At 41.4% G+C, this 19,416-nt stretch overlaps 1 protein-coding gene across 1 annotated transcript in view; it reads right to left on the reverse strand.

Moving 5' to 3' along the window:
• TTN (titin) overlaps positions 1–19,416 on the reverse strand; it is a 240,521-nt gene that overhangs the window by 26,491 nt on the left and 194,614 nt on the right. Inside the window, exons 226-230 of the mRNA XM_071562604.1 lie at positions 2,212–19,317; positions 1,613–1,909; positions 921–1,508; positions 518–820; positions 94–390 (exon numbers count right to left, since the gene is read on the reverse strand). Of these exons, the coding sequence (XP_071418705.1) occupies positions 94–390; positions 518–820; positions 921–1,508; positions 1,613–1,909; positions 2,212–19,317 (18,591 nt within the window). The remainder of the gene's footprint in view (positions 1–93; positions 391–517; positions 821–920; positions 1,509–1,612; positions 1,910–2,211; positions 19,318–19,416) is intronic.

The raw sequence follows: 19,416 nt of genomic DNA on the forward strand, positions 1-19,416 counted from the left end.
ATATTTAAGACACTGTGGATCTACAAAACAGTACTGCCTTTAACCTTTTTAGTACCATGAAATTATACCATTATATTGTTGTAAACCACTTACCATATGTATCAACGCATGTGATAGGACCCACAACATCTGAGGGATTACTGATGGAACCAACGGCATTCTTAGCAAAGACACGGAATTCATACCGGGAATTCTGTGTCAGACCAGATACTGTGAACTGAGTCTCAATCACATTGGTGAAGCTAGCTTTTGTCCATCTGCCGTCTGGAAGATCACGTTTTTCTACAATGTATCCGGTGATCTTGCTACCACCATCAAATGCTGGCTTCTGCCAGGAGAGAGTGATAGCGGTCTTGGAAATATCTGAGACACGAACATTTCTTGGTGGTTCTGCAGTAGGAAACATAAGATTATTGTCACTGAATAACAGGTTTTGAATACTGGCTTACTGTACAGAACACACTATCACAGGGGAAACAAAATGGTTGGGCTTCTTTATTTTCGAGGGATTACATACCACAAGCATCAATTGCAAGGACCGGATCAGAAGGACGACTTGCTTTTCCAATGCCAGCTGCATTTTCTGCATAAACTCTAAATTCATAGATAAGGCCAGCACTGACGGTGGTGACTTTGAAATGAGTGGTGCGAATAAGGGTCTTGTTAGCCTTCTGCCATAATATGCTATTCCTGTCTTTCATTTCCAGGTGATATCCAGTGATAGCGCTGCCACCATTAGTGACTGGTTCATGCCATCCAACAGTAATACTTTCTCGAGTGACATTAGTGACCCATGGCGTAGAAGGAGGGCCGGGTGTAGCTGATGATATCAAAGGAAGTGGTTAATTGTTAAAAAAAGTACATTTTCAACATCAGAACATTAAAACATCAACTTATACCACAAGAAGCATGTTACTCACTGTAAGGAAGCTTGACAACCACACACTGTGAGTCTATGTGATCACTGATGCCAAAGCGGTTCTCAGCTTTGATGCGGAATTGGTATTCTTCTCCTGTTGTAAGTTTCATAACTTTGATAGCAGTTCTAGCAACAGTGGCAGACACTTCAGACCAAGCTGCAGTACTTGTTTCTCTTTTCAGTACAATATAGTTGGTAACCTGACTTCCACCATCATAAGCTGGTGGTTGCCATCTGAGCGTTACACTCTCTTCAGTGACATCGCTAAGGACAACAGGACCAACAGGTGGACCAGGTCTATCCAGCACAACAATATTAACAAATGATTTTGTGGTGCCACTTGAATTGGCAGCAGTAATGTCATATCTGCCAGCATCAGCAGCCACACTTTCTTTAAGGTTAATGATGAGACTTTCTGCAGTGGTTTCTGTGTGAAATCTCATGGTAGGTTTCAGTGAAACACCATCTCTAGACAATGTCACCTTTGGCATTGGTTTTCCAGAAACTGGAATTTCAACTTTCAGGTTTGATCCTGATCGAACATATACAGTGTTATGAGGGAAGCCTTTCATGTCAATCTCGGGAGATTCTGAAAAAGAAAACAGTTTCAAACTATTAGAAAAATGTTCTGACTTTTAAAATATTAAGGCTATTGATTGCTTATCAACTTTTGTCTCATGTCAGGAAGCATACCTAATTGTTCTTTAACTGTAACAGGGAGCAGTAGTTCCTTAGGATCACTTAAACCAGCTTGGTTTTCTGCTGACACCCTGAAGAAATAGTCAACATTCTCCTTGAGACCATGGACAACATGATGAGTTGTCTTTACAACTGCACACTTAACCCATTTTTGCTGTCCTTTCTCAAGAGCTTCAAGGAGGTAGCTCACAATTCTGCTTCCACCATCATGTTCTGGTTTTAGCCATGAAAGAGAAACACTGTCCTTTGTGACATTTGTTACTCCCAGTTTTTCGGGTGGGCTGGGTTTTTCTGAGAAAAAAAGTACAACAGGTTAAACAATATAGAAAGTATTTACTTTTTATATTAGTAATTACACAGGAATGCCATCTTGCTCAAATTTGCATAATTCACAAATTTGTATATTAGAAATACTTTAAGTAAAATGCAAGAACAATTTAAAATTCAAGCTATTAAATAGCCTTTTTTCATTTGTCAAACTACAGACATAACTAAAAAGAAATTGGCCGATTTTACTGTAAGTAGATTTAAAGTAACCAGTTTAAAACATATGTTTTAAGTATTAACGAATTGTTTTTCATAGTAAAACATACCTGTTATTTTTGTTCCTTCCTTGGTCTCAGAAGGCACTCCAACACCAAACTCATTTTCTCCAGAGACCCGGAAGTAGTAAATGCCGCCTTCTTGCAAACCAGTCACTTTGTAGGACAGGCGATGACAGTTGTTTGTTACAGTGACCCATGCTTTTTTGCTAGCTTCTCGTTTTTCAATAACATAGTTCTTTACAGGTGCTCCGCCATCATTTTCAGGAACATCCCAGGATAACACAGCAGATTCTTTAGTTATGTCTTTTGTTGCAATATTAGATGGTGGGCCAGGAGTATCAAGAACTTTGACAATTAAAGTCAAGGTAGCAGTGTTCAGGATGTTTTGCAGTGTTAACGTGTATTTTCCAGAATCATTCCTCGTTGCTTTTTCAATAGTGAGAGATGTGCAATTATCTGAAGTGTCAATGCTTGCTCGTACACGGAGATCAGTGTCTGGTTTGTTCCATGTTACATTTGGGACTGGTTTGCCTCTGAAAGGAACAGTCATTGTGAATGATCCACCAGCCTTTACAATTAAAGTCTTCCGCATTTCACTGTCAATATCAAAAGCAGGTTCTTCCTCTCTTTCTTTTGCCAGCTGAGGTTCTGAGACATCACTTGGTTCACTGACACCCATTTTGTTAATGGATTTCACTCTAAAAACGTACTCAGAGCCTGATACTAATCCACCTATAGTATATTCTGTGCCTCTTAAATTCTGAATAGCAGTTGTCCAGTCAGTTTCATCAGTTTTCTTGTATTCAACTGTATATCCTGTTACTGGGGCACCTCCATCAAACAGTGGCTTTGTCCAACCAATTGTGATATTTGACCTTGTAGAATCCATAATCTTAGGTTTAGATGGGGCTGATGGCAAGAAGATTGGATCTTCTGCCTTAATCAATGGTGTAGTTTCACTTGGAAGACTGAGGCCAGCAGCATTTTCTGCATAAACCCGGAATTCATATTCACATCCTTCACGGAGTCCAGATGATTTCACTCTTAAATCATAAACTGGCTTTTTGTTTACACGAATCCATCTTAGGCTGGTTTTCTCACGCCTTTCAATTACATAACCAGAGATCTCACTGCCGCCATCAGACTCAGGTCTTGCCCAGCACAGAGTTATTGAATCTTTGCTCACACTGGTAATCTCTAAAGATGTAGGTGGACTTGGAACTGTAAATGGGTCTAAGGCTTTGACAGCAACACTTTCCAGAGGCTCACCAACGCCGTATTTGTTAACTCCCATCACTCTGAAAATATACTCATTACCTTTCAGTAATTTTGTCACTTTACAGGATGTTGTTCTAAGCTCTCCTTCACAAAGTGTCCATGCAATTCTGCTGGTCTCACGTTTTTCCACAATATAATAATCAATATCTGCACCACCATTTTCTTGAGGGGGTCCCCATGATAAATGGCATTTTTCAGCAGTAAGGCCTTTTATTTCTAATGGGCCTGCAGGTGGGCCAGGTCTATCAAGTACTTTGCAATTAATTGCCAAAGATCGTGTTCCTGCAACATTTTGTAATGTTAGTACATACTGTCCCGAATCACTTCGGATACAATCCTTAATGGTTATTGCAGTAGTGTAATCTGTTGAGACTATTTCAACTCTAGCTTTTCCTTCAAGCTCCTTGCCATCCTTTGTCCATGAAACCACTGGTATTGGCCGTCCTGCAATATCAGCATTGACTTTAAACATTTCTCCAGCTTTCACAACTACAACATCTCTGAATTTGGCATCCACCATAATTCTTGGAGCCTCTACATCATCTTTTACAGTCACAGGTCCAGTTGATTCAGAGGGCTGACTGAAGAGTCCAGCAGCATTCTTTGCAATCACATGGAATTCATATCGCTGGTCTTCTGTAAGTCCACCTACATCGAAGTATGTTTCTTGCACATTGGTAAAATTACATTTTAGCCAACGTCCATCTGGTATCTCTCGGCGTTCAATAATATATCCTGTTACTTTAGCTCCACCATCATATTCTGGTTTAGTCCACTTCAGTGAGACAGATGTTCTTGTAATATTAGTAACTTCTGGTTGACCGGGAGGATCACATGGATCTCTTGCAGCAACTGGTTCACAGGATTTACTACATTTGCCTATTCCAGCAATGTTTTCTGCATACACACGATATTCATACAGCAGTCCTTCATCAAGACCTGTAACTTTCATTTGAGTATCAGTTATAAGGCTCTTGTTGACTTTTGTCCAAAGAATGCTGCTTCTTTCCTTACGCTCCAAGTGATATCCCAGTACTACGCTACCTCCATCATTAACTGGTACCTGCCAAGTTACAATCATGAAAGCTTTAGTTGCATGTACCACATGAGGAGTACCAGGTGGACCTGGAGGCTTAAATGGATACTCTGCCACAACAGAAGGAGAATTAGTGTAAGTGCTCTTCCCATAGCGGTTTTCTGCACAAATACGGAACTGATATTCAGATCCAGTAATGAGTCGAGATACTTTAATTGATGTTCTTGCAACTGCTGCAGATACTATCTCCCATGTTGTTGTGGTAGTTTCTCTCTTCTCCACAATGTAATTGCTAATATGGCACCCACCATCATATTCTGGAGGTTTCCAAGACAGAGTTACACTATCAGCACTAACTTCATCAATATGAACATCAGTTGGTGGCCCTGGTCTGTCAAGAACAACTACAGTTAAAGAAGCTGTTGTTGATCCGGCAGAATTTGAAAGATGTAATTCATAATGTCCCAAATCTTCATTTGAAGCTTCCTTGATGGAAAGTGAAGTTGAAGTCTTTGATGTCTGGACATTTACCCTGGTTGTCTCTTTCAAGGGATTCCCATCCTTCTTCCAGCTAACAGTTGGAAGAGGTCGCCCTCTGAATGGAATGTCAATCTTAAGATCATCTCCAGCTTTCACAGTGAATGTGTTGAAAAGGAGCTCAACAGATGGCTGGATTTCAATATCTTTTGCAATGACCGGGACACCAAGTTCTCTTGGATCACTTTTTCCTTTTTCATTAACAGCAATTACTCTGAAACTGTACTCTTCTCCCATACTTAAGCCCGTTACTGTTGCTTCTAATGTTTTCACCTGTGTGCATGCACTCCATTTTATACTTCCTCTAGTTTGCATTTCTACTATATAACCAGTAATTTTACTGCCACCATCGCTCTCTGGCCTTTCCCATTTAATTGAAGCAGAGTTGCGAGTCACATCAACAAGAATGACCTTTGCTGGTGGAGAAGGTGGTTCAGACACCTTAATTGGGTCAGCTGTTTCTGCTGGTAAGCCAACCCCATATTCATTTACAGCTAGAACACGAAAGTAATAACTACATCCTTCCTGTAGTTGAATAATCTTGAAGGAATTCTTAGTGCAGTTGTTTGTAACTGTGGCATATGCCTTTCTTGTGGATTCTCGCTTTTCAACTACATAGTTGGTAATTTTAGCTCCGCCATCAATAAGTGGTGGTTCCCAGGCTAAAGTTACAAAATCTTTTTTCACTTCTCTGATTGTCAGGTTTATAGGTGCACTAGGTGTATCAAGCACTCTGACGTTAACAAAAGCTGATTTTTTGCCACTGTTGTTCTCTAAAGTAAGATTGTATCTACCACTATCAAATCTATTGACATTGTCAATGACTAGCATTGTATAGGAACTGGTGACTTCAATCTGAGCTCGCTCACTAATTGTTCCTTCTGCTTTCTCCCATTTAACTTCAGGTTCTGGTCTTCCTCTGATGGTGACAAACAGGCGTAATGTACCACTAGCACGTACAGTGACTACTTTTCTGAGATCTGCATCAAGTTCAATTTCAGGAGGTTCAATCTTGTCCTCTGCTAAGACTGAACCAGGTACAGTAGCAGGTTCTCCTACTCCTTCTGAGTTGATGGCACAGATGCGGAAGTTATATTCCTGGTTCTCTTTTAGTTTGGTCACGGTGAACTGTTTTGCTTGTAGGCCTGTTGGTGGGGTGCAGGTAGTCCATTCATCAGCGGCAGCTTCTTTTACTTCTACTACATATCCCTTAACAGGAGCACCACCATCATAAATGGGCTTACTCCAGGCAAGGGAAACTGATGACCTGGAAGTATCTGTAACCTTTGGATTGGTTGGTGGACCTGGCGGATACAGTACATCACAAGCACGATAGAAAATGGATGGCTCACTGGGTTCCCCCACCCCTGCAGCATTTTCAGCAGAAACTCTAAATTCATAGAAATGTCCATCAGTAAGACCTGTTACTCTGAATCGCAAGTCTGTCAGCCTTTTCTTATTGCATTTGGTCCACCGAATACCATCTTTGTCTCGTTTTTCAAGTATGTAACCTTCAATTTCAGCTCCTCCATTGTCTTCTGGGCGCCCCCATGTCACCACCATAGAATCTTTTGTGATTGCTGAAACTTCAGGTGTTGAAGGAGGACCAGGGGGTTTGTATGGATTACGAGCCACAACTGGGTCAGATTCCAAAGGCTCTCCAATTCCGTATTTATTCACTGCCATTACACGGAAAATGTACTCATTGCCAGGAAGGAGTCTGGTTACTTTGAGGTTAAGAGCCTGCACGTCTGTTGCTACTTGTGTCCATGAAAGTCTGCTTGTCTCTCTCTTCTCAATGATATAATGTGAAATACTAGAACCACCATCATGTAATGGTGGAGCCCATGACAAGTAGCATTTTTCTGCAGTGACACCTGTAACCTTCAAAGGTCCTTCTGGAGGTCCTGGTCTATCAAGCACTTTTACAGTGATTGGTATAGATTTGGTGCCACCAACATTTTTGAGGTTCAGAGTATAGTGACCTCCATCTACTCTTATACAGTCTTTGACAGTGAGCGTTGTTTTCTGAATGGTAGATTTAATTTCCATTCTTGCAGTTGCTTCTTCAAGGTCTTTACCATCTTTTGACCATGTAATGTCAGGAATAGGTTTACCATGGATATCAGCTTCAAGAACAAAGGTTTCTCCAGCACGAACAACAATGACATCTTTGTATTTAGGATCCAGTGAAGCCCCTGGTGCTTCAATTTCATCTCTGGCAGTAATGGGCCCTGTACTTTCAGATGGTTCACTCAAACAACCTGCTGCATTTCTTGCAATTACTCTAAATTCATATCGTTGGTTTTCAACAAGACCACTTACTGTAAATTCTGTTTCCAACACATTTGTAAAGCTGGCTTTCATCCAGCGACCATCTGGTAGTTCTTTCTTTTCTACAATATAACCAGTTATTTTGCTTCCACCATCGTATTCTGGTTTTTTCCACTGCAATGTGATATTACTTCTTGTAACAACAATAGCTTCTGGGCGACCAGGTGGGTCACAAGGATCTCGGGCAACATACAGTTCTGATACTTTGCTGACTTTGCCAATGCCAACAATGTTTTCAGCAGAAACTCTGAACTCATATTCAAGACCTTCTTCAAGGCCATCTGTTTTATATTTGGTGTCTGTAATGAGTGACTTGTTCTGTTTTGTCCAAAGAATACTGTTCTTATCTTTGCGCTCAAGATGGTAGCCAAGAACTTTGCTTCCTCCATCATTAACTGGTTCATGCCACTGTACAATCATATGGTCTTTGGAAGTTGCTGTTACAAATGGGGTTCCAGGTGGTCCAGGTTCCTTGTAGGGGTATTGCACAATAATTGGTTTGGAAGCCAAAGGAGAGCTCTTGCCATATCTGTTTTCAGCAGAAATCCTGAACTGGTATTCAGTACCTGTTTTAAGCTTTGTTGCTTTGATAGTTGTTCTTGCAACAGTTGCTGACACAATGCTCCATGTGGTGGTGCTTGTGTCACGCTTTTCTACTATATAATTGCTTATCTGACAGCCACCAGTATATTCAGGTGGATCCCATGATAAAACAACAAAGTCTGCACTAACTTCGTCAAAGCGAACAGGTCCTCGTGGTGGGCCAGGCTTTTCCAGTACAATTATGCTCAAGTTCTCTGTTGCTGTACCTGCTGTGTTTGTTGCTGTTACTGTATATTTACCAAAGTCTTCCTTGCTGCTTTCTTTAATATGTAAGGTAGTTGATGTTGCTGTATCCTGAATATTTAATCTGGTTGTCTGTTTCAGTGGCTGCTCGTCTTTTGTCCAAGTAATAGTAGGTTTAGGTCTACCTATAAATGGTACTTCTACCTTTAGATCTTCTCCAGCTTGTACACTGTATGTATTAAACATCAGTTTGAAACTTGGCTCAATTGTCAAGTCTTTAGCTATCACAGGAATTCCAAGTGCTCTGGGATCACTTTTGCCTTTTTCATTGTAGGCAATCACACGAAATTGATATTCCTGCCCTGGACTCAAACCAGACACCACTGCATTGCACGTTTTGGTCTCACTAACAACGCTCCATTTTTCTGTTCCTTTAGGCAGCATTTCAACAATGTATCCCAAAATTCTGCTACCTCCATCATGTTCAGGTTTTTCCCATGTAAGTGATGCACTTCTCTGAGTCACATCAGTGAGTAATACCTTCCCAGGAGGCAGAGGTGGCTCTGAGGCTTTGACAGCATCCCTGGTTTCAACTGGAACACCAATTCCAAATTCATTTTCGGCCATAACTCTGAAGTAATAAATTGCTCCTTCTGTAAGATTTTCAACTTTGAAACTTGTCTTGCTACATTTAGCACTTACATTTGCAAATGCCTTCCTGGTTGACTCACGCTTGTCTATTACATAGTTCTTTACCTTTGCACCACCATCAATAATGGGTGGTTCCCAAGATAGTACAGCAGAATCCTTCTTTATATCCTTTACCACTAAGTTTTGTGGTGGTCCTGGTGTGTCCAAGACTTTTACTGTAACAAAAGCAGATTTAGAACCACTGCTGTTCTCCAACTTAAGAATATACTTTCCAGCATCATTTCTATCACAGTTGTCAATTGAAAGTTGTGTGAAGTTTATGCTTTTATCAATCTGAACTTTTTCTGTGAATTCACCTTCTTCCCGGGACCATGTGATGTCTGGTGTTGGTCGTCCCCTAAATGGTATGTGAATCCTAGCAGACCCACCAGCTCTAACCACTATCCCTTTCCTTAGCTCTGAATCAATGTCAAGTTCTGGGGCTTCAAGTTTGTCTTCTGGTTTAATAGTGCCAGGAACTGATGCAGCCTCTCCTACACCAATCTTGTTGAGAGCACACACTCGTAGTTTGTATTCTTGATGTTCAGTGAGCTTTTTGATTTCAAATCGAGTGGCACGTATACCTGTTTGTGGTGTAACAAGTGCCCATTCATCTTCATCTGCCTTACAGATTTCTACAAGGTATCCCTGGATTTCACAACCACCATCATAAATAGGTTTACTCCAACCAAGTATAACTGAACTTTTGGTGGTATCCACAACATGGATATTTGTAGGTGGGCCAGGCTTGAACATTGGGTCACAAGCTTTAAAGTAAGGAGAAACTTGGCTTGGTTCACCCACTCCAGCAGCATTTTCAGCCGAAACTCTGAATTCATATTCATGATCCTCTGTTAATCCTGTAACTCTTAATCGCAAATCTGTAATTCGGCGTTTATTGCATTTTATCCATCTGATGCCTGCTCGATCTCTCTTTTCTACAATGTAACCTACAATTTCACTACCGCCATCACTATCTGGCCGGGTCCAGCAGACAGTCATAGAATCCTTTGTGATGTTGGTAATTTCCAAGGCCTTTGGTGGTCCAGGAACCACAAATGGATTTTTCATCATTACTGGCACAGATTCTAATGGCTCACCAACCCCATATTTGTTAACTGCCATAATGCGGAAGACATACTCATTTCCTTCCAAGAGTTTTGTTACTTTCAGCATTGTAGGGAGAACCTCTGAAGAAACCACAGTCCATGCCAGGCGACTAGTTTCTCTCTTCTCTACAATGTAATGAGAAATATCACTGCCACCATCATGAAGAGGAGGAGCCCATGCCAATGCACATTTTTCAGCAGTGACTCCTGTCACTTGGACTGGGCCTTCTGGAGGTCCTGGCCTGTCCAGGACTTTTACATTTACTGTTATTGTCTTTGTTCCAGCAACATTAGAGGCTTCTAAAATGTACTGTCCACCATCAACTCTAATGGCATCTTTTACAATTATTAATGCACTGAAATCTGTGTTCTTTATTTCACATCTAGAAGTTTCTTCAAGCTCTTTATCTCCTTTGTACCACTTAATGCTTGGTAGTGGCTTTCCGTGAACATCAGCCTCAAGTCTGAATGTTTCACCAGCATTTACAACAATTGCATCTTTGTACTTTGGATCCATTGAAATTCGTGGAAGTTCAACTTCATCCCTTGCTGTTATTGGTCCTGTACTGTCAGAAGGTTTGCTTATTGCACCTGCAGCATTCTTTGCAATTACTCTAAATTCGTATCTTTGGTCTTCAGTAAGCCCTGTTACAGTGAACTGAGTTTCAATGATATTTGTGAAGCTGGCTTTCATCCAGCGACCATCTGGTAAGTCACGTTTCTCTACAATATAACCAGTAATCTTACTTCCACCATCATATTCTGGTTTGGTCCATTGTAGAGTAATAGAGCTTCTTTTTATTATTATAGCTTCTGGGCGACCTGGAGGATCACATGGATCACGAGCTACATAGCACTCAGAAACTTTACTTGTTCTGCCTACACCAACAATATTTTCTGCAGAAACTCGGAACTCATATTCAATTCCTTCTTCAAGGTTATTTGTCTTAAAACTTGTGTCCTGAATAATAGTCTTGTTCACTTTAGTCCATAAAATGCTGTTTTTCTCCTTTCTCTCAAGATGGTAGCCCAACACTCTACTGCCACCATCATTTACTGGTTCATGCCACTGTACAACCATGGAGTCTTTTGTAACCGTTGTCACAAATGGTGTGCCGGGAGGTCCTGGCTCCTTGTAGGGGTACTGTGCTACAACTGGTGCAGATTCCAATGCAAAACTCTGCCCGTATCTGTTCTCAGCAAATATTCTGAACTGGTATTCTGAACCAGTTTTCAGTTTAGTCACCTTCAGTGTAGTCCTTGCAACAGTAGCTGAAACTGTTTCCCATACAGTGGTTGTTGTATCTCTCTTGTGAACAACATAGTTCGTGATTTGGCAGCCACCTGTGTATGCTGGGGGATTCCATGATATGGTAATACTTTCTGCACTTACATCATCAAACTTCACAGGCCCTACCGGAGGGTCAGGTTTGTCTAGAGTTATAATTTCAACACAGGCAGACTTTTGCCCAACAACATTAGCCACAGTGATTTCATAAGTGCCACTGTCCTCTTTGCTAGTTTCCTTAAGATTCAGTACAGTGAGATCTGCTGAATCACTAACATTGACTCTTGTTGTCTGCCTTAATGGCTGGCCGTCTTTCATCCAGGTAACAGTTGGTTTAGGTCGACCTGCAACTGGTATTTCTACTTTTAGATCTTGTCCCACTTGAACACTGTAACTGTGAAAAGCAGGTCTTACATCAGGTTCAATCACTAGGTCTTTGGCAACTATTGGAACTGCAAGTGCTCTAGGATCACTCTTACCCTTTTCATTTACAGCCATTACTCTAAAAAGATATTCTTCCCCTTGAGTTAGGTTAGTGATAACTGCTTCAAGTGTTTTTACACGAGCACACTCTGACCACTTCTCACTACCCTTTGCTTGCATTTCAACAATGTATTGTATGATTTTGCTACCACCATCATGTTCAGGTTTTGCCCAGCTTAGCGAAACACTATTTCTTGTGACGTCATCCACTGTTATTTTCCCAGGAGGCTGTGGAACTTCTGCAACTTTAATCGGGTCACTGGTTTCTGCAGGGAGGCCAATTCCGTATTCATTCTCAGCAGAAATTCTAAAGAAGTAATAGCAACCCTCCTGAAGTTGATCTACTTTCCATGAAGTCTTGTGGCAGTTTGTTACAACAGCTGCATATGCCTTTCTTGTTGCTTCACGCTTTTCAATAATGAAATTTTTTATTTTTGCTCCACCGTCCAAGAGAGGAGGTTCCCATGAAAGTGAAACAGAGTCCTTAGTGATCTCTCTGATCTTTAAATTAACAGGTGCACTTGGGGTATCCAGTACTCTTACACTGACAAAGGCAGACTTTGTTCCACTGCTGTTTTCCAAGGTCAGAGTATACTTTCCACTATCAAATCGATTAACATTGTCTAGAACAAGGGAAGTAAAGCTGCTAGTGGTATCAATAATAGCTGCTTCTCTGATCTCACCATCTACTTTACCCCATTTTACTTCAGGTGTTGGACGACCTCTGATAGGAACAAACAGTCTTAAGGAACCTCCTGCCCTCACATTCACAATCTTCCTTAGTTCCATGTCAAGGTCAAGGTCTGGTGCCTCCATCTTTTCTTCAACAATAACAGAACCAGGAACATCTGCATGCTCTCCAACTCCTGCTTTATTAACTGCACATATGCGGAATTTGTATTCATGTTTTTCCACTAATTTTTCTACTTCCATGTGGGTATTCTTAATTCCAGTTGGAGGGGTACAAATTGACCACTCACCATCACTTACATCGCACTTTTCCACAATGTATCCCTGAATTTCAGAGCCTCCATCATAGATAGGCTTACCCCACGAAAGGAAAACTGAAGATCTTGTAACATCCACAACTTTAGGATTATTGGGGGGACCTGGCTTGTAAATAGGATCACATGCCTTGTAGTAAGTGGAAGGTGGGCTCGGTTCACTAAGACCAGCAGCATTTTCAGCTGAAACTCTGTACTCATAATCATGATTTTCTATAAGACCAGTCACTCTGTATCGTAGTTCACTTATCAGGCGTTTGTTACATCTTGTCCAGCGAATACCTTCCTTATCTCGTTTTTCAAGAACATAACCTAGGATTTCACTACCGCCATCTGAGGCTGGCCTTTCCCATACAACTATCATAGAATCCTTGGTAACAGCTGTGACTTCTGGTGCCTTTGGTGGAAGTGGCACTGAAAATGGGTTCTTTGCGAGTACTGGTTCAGACTCAAGAGGTTCACCAACACCATATTTATTTACTGCCATGATGCGGAAAACATACTCATTTCCTTCTAAAAGTTTCGTAACTTTGCAATTTAGGGTTTGCACATTTGAGTCGATGACGGTCCACACCAAGCGACTGGTTTCCCTTTTTTCCACAATGTAGTGTGAAATGTCACTACCACCGTCTTGGAGTGGAGGTTTCCATGACAGTGTGCATTTTTCAGCTGTAACACCAGTAATCTCAACAGGTCCTTCTGGTGGTCCAGGTCTATCCAGAACTTTGACGTTAACAGGAACCTTCTTTTCACCTGCAACATTCTTTGCCAGTAGTACATACTGACCACTGTCCACTCTCGTGGCTTCCTTCACACTAAGGCTTGTTGCAAAATCGGTACTTTTTATTTCCATATGAGCAGTGCTTGTCAGCTCACGATCACCTTTTAACCACTGAATGGAAGGTATTGGTTTGCCATGAACATCAGCATCAAGCTTGAATGATTCACCAGCATGCACTACAATAGTGTCTTTGTATTTTGGATCCATACTTATATGAGGTGGTTCTACTTCATCTCTTGCTGTAATTGCCCCTGAGCTCTCAGATGGCTCACTGAAAACACCTGCAGCATTTCGTGCTATAACACGGAACTCATATCTCTGGTTTTCGACTAGACCAGTTACTTCAAATTGAGTATCAATGACATTTGTAAAGCTTGCTTTCATCCAACGGCCATCAGGTAATTCCTTCTTTTCAACAACATAGCCTGTGATCTTACTTCCACCATCATATATAGGTTTCTTCCACTGAAGTGTTACTGAACTTCTTGTGACAATTACAGGTTCTGGACGACCTGGAGGGTCACATGGATCACGTGCAGTATAGCATTCAGAGGCTCTGCTTGCCTTTCCAATTCCCACTATGTTTTCTGCATAGACTCTGAACTCATACTCAAGGCCTTCCTCAAGGCCAGTTGTCTTAAATTTGGTATCTGGAATAGGTGTTTTATTTAGTTTAGCCCACAGAATGCTGTTTCTTTCTTTGCGCTCCAAATGATACCCAATGATCCTGCTTCCACCATCATTGACTGGTTCATTCCATTGTACCACCATGCTGTCTTTTGAGGCATTTGTTACAAAAGGTGTTCCAGGTGGACCAGGAACTTTAAATGGGTACTGGGCTATGATTGACTCTGAAGTGAGATATGTACTCTTCCCATACCTGTTTTCAGCTGCAATTCTGAACTGATATTCACAACCAGTCTTTAAACGACATGCTTTTATAGTTGTTCTTGCAACAGTAGCTGACACAATGTGCCAAGTTGTGGTAGAAGTGTCTCTTTTCTCTACAATGTAATTATTGATAGAGCTACCACCATCATACTTGGGTGGTTCCCAGGAAATGGTAATACTATCGGCTGTGACTTCATCTACTTTTACTGGTCCAGTTGGAGGTCCTGGTTTGTCAAGGACAACAATATTTAGGGTCTCAGTTGCTTCACCAGCAGAGTTTGTTAGTTTAACTAAATATGTCCCTACATCTTCTCTGCATGCTTCTTTTATTGTTAACACTGTGTTGTTTTCTGAACTTTCTGCATTCACTCTTGTAGTCTGCTTCAATGCCACATCATCTTTATGCCAAAGCACTGCTGGTTTGGGTCGACCAACAAAAGGAACATCAACCTTTAAGTCCTCTCCTGCTAGAACACTGAAAGTGGTAAATAGTAGTTTGAAAGCTGGTGGAATCACAAGATCTTTTGCAACAACTGGTATACCCAGCTGGCGAGGATCACTGATACCCTTCTCATTCTGAGCTGAAACACGGAAGGTATATTCTTCACCTTGGATCAGTCCTGTGATTGTGGCTTCTGTAACTTTTACTGTAGCACAGGTTGACCACTTTTCACTGCCTTTGCTCTGCATTTCTACAATGTAGCCCAGAATTCGGCTACCACCATCATGTTCAGGTTTTTCCCAAGATAAGGATACGCTATTTCTTGTCACATCCAACAGAGTTATTTTCCCTGGTGGAAGTGGTCTTTCTGATACTTTTATGGATTCTGAAGTTTCAACTGGAAGGCCTATTCCATACTCATTTTCAGCTAGGACTCTGAAGTAGTAGTTGCAGCCTTCTTGCAGTGAATCAACTTTCCAGCTGGTCTTGTGGCAATTGGCATTAACAGTTGAATAAGCTTTTCTTGTCGATTCACGCTTTTCAACAATGTAATTTTTTATTTTAGAGCCACCATCTATGAGAGGAGGTTCCCATGTGAGTGTAACTGAAGATTTTGTAACTTCCTTAATTTTCAGATCTTGAGGTGCCCCTGGGGTATCAAGAACTCTGACATTCACAAATGCTGACTTGCTACCTGAGCTGTTTTCAATTGTCAGTATGTATTTGCCACTATCAAATCTATTTACATTTTCAACAATAAGTAAAGTATAAGAGCTCGTTGATTCAATGCTTGCTCTATCCAAGGATTCCCCATGTTCTCTTGTCCATTTTACTTCAGGTGCTGGTCTTCCTTTAATTGGGACGAAGAGCCTTAGAGTACAGCAGGCTCTAATAGTGACGACTTTACGCAGTTCTGCATCAAGTTCAATCTCTGGAGGTAGCATTCTTTCTTCAGCTTTTGGAGTCCCAGGAACAAGAGCAGGTTCTCCAAGACCTTCAGAGTTCATAGCATATATCCGTATTTTATACTCTTGATTTTCTTTCAGATCAGTGATGGTAAAAGAAGTAGCCTTTAGACCTACTGGTGGAGTTACAATCTTCCACTCATCTTCTTCAGGTAGTGCAATCTCAACCATGTAACCTGTGATCTCTGAACCACCATCATATATTGGTTTGTTCCATGCTATGGTAATTGAGGACTTGCTGCTGTCCAAAACTCGAGGATTACCTGGGGGACCAGGCTTAAATACAGTATCACAAGCTTTATAGAATGGACTAGTTGGGCTTGGCTCACTGACTCCAGCAGCGTTTTCAGCCATGACTCTATATTCATATTCATGGCCTTCTGTCAGTCCAGACACTTTATAACGTAAGTCAGTAACAACCCTTTTGTTACATTTCACCCACCGTAGACCAGTCCTGTCTCGACGTTCCACAATATAGTTAGTTATTGGACTCCCACCGTCAGAATCAGGATGGCCCCAACAGACAACCATGGAATCTTTTGTAATTGCTGTAACTTCAGGTGTTTTTGGAGGATCAGGTGGCACATATGGATTTACTGCAAGAACAGGCTCTGATTCCAGAGGCTCACCAACTCCATACTTGTTAACAGCCATGACTCGGAACACGTACTCATTGCCCTTCAAAAGCTTAGTAACCTTCAGTTTAGTTACTGGAACTTCTGTGGCTACAGCTGTCCATGCCAATCTACTGGTTTCTCGTTTTTCAACCACATAATGGTCAATCTTTGCTCCTCCATCATCCTGTGGCGGTAGCCATGACAGCACACACTTTTCTGCAGTGACTTCAGATACAGCCAAAGGCCCTTCTGGGGGACCAGGTCTATCAAGAACTTTAACATTGAAGATATGCTTGGCAAAACCACCAGGATTTGTTGCAGTAAGTGTATAAGCACCACCGTCTCTTCTTGAGGAATCTTTATTGATAAGTACAGTAGAGAAGTCTGCTATTTTTATTTCTAATTTTGCTGTGTCTTCAAGTTCTTTTTCTCCCTTTGTCCATGTCATAGTTGGTGGAGGGCGACCTGAAACATCAGCCTCAAGTCTGAAAAGTTCACCTGCTTTAAGTACTAAGGTGTCTTTGTATTTAGCATCCACTTTTATCCTTGGTGCTTCAATGTCATCTCTACAAGTGATTGCATCTGATGGCTCAGAGGGCTGACTAACAGCTCCACCAGCATTCCTGGCAATCACACGGAATTCATAGGCAGCATCTTCTGTCAAACCACTTACAGTGAATTCAGTGTCTAGTATATTGCTGAAATTAGCCTTCAGCCAACGGCCATTAGGAAGATCTCTTTTTTCAACAGTGTAGCCAGTTATCTTAAAACCTCCATTATATTCTGGTTTGGTCCACTTCAGTGTAACTGCATGTCTTGTAATGTTCAGAGGTATTGGCTTACCGGGTGGATCTATTGGGTCCAGAGCAAACACAGGCTCAGATGGCTTGCTTGGCTTACTCTTCCCAGCCAGATTTTCTGCTATAACACGGAATTCATATGCAATGCCATCGGTAAGTCCAGATGATTTAAAGATATTGCCTGATACCAGCATTTTACTTACAGTCTGCCAAAGAATGCTGTTTCGCTCTTTTCTTTCAATATGATACCCCAGTATGGGGCTTCCACCATCAGTAACTGGCTCATTCCAGCTAATGGTCATGGTTTCCTTGGTGACTGCAATTACCTGAGGAGTGCCAGGAGGCCCAGGTACTTTAAATGGGTAGTTGGCAACTACAGATGCTGAAGTAATGGCTGGACCAACTCCATATCTGTTTTGAGCTTTAACACGGAACTGATACTCAACTCCAGTAGTAAGACGAATGGCTTTAAATGTAGTACGTATCACTGTGGTTGCCAGTTCAGTCCATGTGGTACTGTCTGTTTGACGCATTTCTACAACATAGTTACTTATTGGTACACCACCATCATTCAAAGGAGGCTCCCAGGAGAATGTCAGAAAATCAGATGAAATTTCATCAAATTTGATTGGTCCAGTAGGAGGTCCAGGTATATCATGAACCTGAACTGTGATTACTTCACTAACTTCTCCAACAATATTTTTAGCTGACAGCGGGTATTGACCACTATCACTTCGAATACATTCATTGATGGTTAGTATGGTTGCAGTTGCAGTATTTTCATAATTTACCCTTTGTGTTTGCTTAAGTATCTGGTCTTCTTTCTTCCAAGTCACAGTAGGCCTTGGACGACCAAGTACAGGGATTTCAACCTTGATATTGTCACCAGCTTTGGCAATGACTGTTTTCTGGTAGAGAGCACGGAGGTCAAACTCTGGTAGCATAGTTTGCTCTTTGATAATAACTGGCCTGCTTTCTCTTGGGGCACTTCTTCCAGCACTGTTAACTGCCATAACTTGGAAAGTATACTCTTCATTTTCAGTTAGATTCTTTACTACACAGTCCAGTGTTTTTACAGTGGTGATGTGTGCCCACTGGTTGGTTCCTTTTCTCTGTGCTTCAATTACATACCCAGTGATCTTGCTGCCACCATCATGTTCTGGTTTCGGCCAAGCTAGGCTAACTGAGTTCCGTGTTACATCCATAATATTAAGGCTCTCTGGTGGGGATGGTGCCTCAGAAGCTCTTACTGGTTCTGCAGTTTCAGCTGGTTCCCCAATACCATACTCATTTTCAGCCAGTACTCTGAAATAGTATTCACACCCCTCAGATAAATTAGGAACCTTGAAGGAACACTTCTGACAGTTGGTTGTGACTGTTGAATATGCCTTCCGAGTTGATTCACGTTTCTCGACAATATAGTTTGTTATACGAGAACCTCCATCTACCAGAGGCATATCCCACTGGAGGGTGATGCTGTCTTTGGTTATTTCTCTAGGCTTCAGGTTTATTGGTGGACCTGGTGTATCCAAAACTTTTACATTTACAAAGCCAGTCTTCTTACCAGCAGCGTTTTCAAGAGTCATTACATATTTTCCTGCATCATATTTTGTGCACTCTGTGACAATCAACAGTGTAAAGGAGTCGGTATTTTCAATACTGGCACGTCCTTTGAGTGAAATATCATCTTTTGTCCATGTAACTTCTGGAGGTGGACGCCCTTTAATCGGTACAAAAATTCGAATAGTTAATCCAGCTCTAACAACAAGAGTTCTTCTTAGCTCAGCATCTAATTCAAAGTCAGGAATCTCTTCTCGGTCTTTGATTTCCACACTTGGAATTATTGCTGGTTCACCAACACCTGCAGCATTCATGGCAGAGATTCTGAAATTGTATTTGGCTCCTGTCTGCAGATGAGCTACAACAAACTGAGTGATTCTTAAAGCAGTTCCTATCGTGTCTTTTACCCATTCTTCTTCTCCTTCCTTTTGATGCTCTACTATATAGCCAGTGATGTCAAGACCACCATCATAATGAGGCTTGCCCCAGGCTAAAGATGCACTTGTCTTTGTAGTATCAGTCACTCTTGGATTTGCAGGTGGACCTGGTGGGTCTGAAAAGCAAAGAAAAGACAAAACATTACATCACAGAGGCCATTATGCTCTCCAATTATGCTTCCCACTCATCCCATCCACCCCCAAAAAAGAAAAGA

This window comes from Pithys albifrons, chromosome 8, assembly GCF_047495875.1.
Source record: "Pithys albifrons albifrons isolate INPA30051 chromosome 8, PitAlb_v1, whole genome shotgun sequence".
In the NCBI taxonomy this organism is placed as follows: domain Eukaryota; kingdom Metazoa; phylum Chordata; class Aves; order Passeriformes; family Thamnophilidae; genus Pithys; species Pithys albifrons.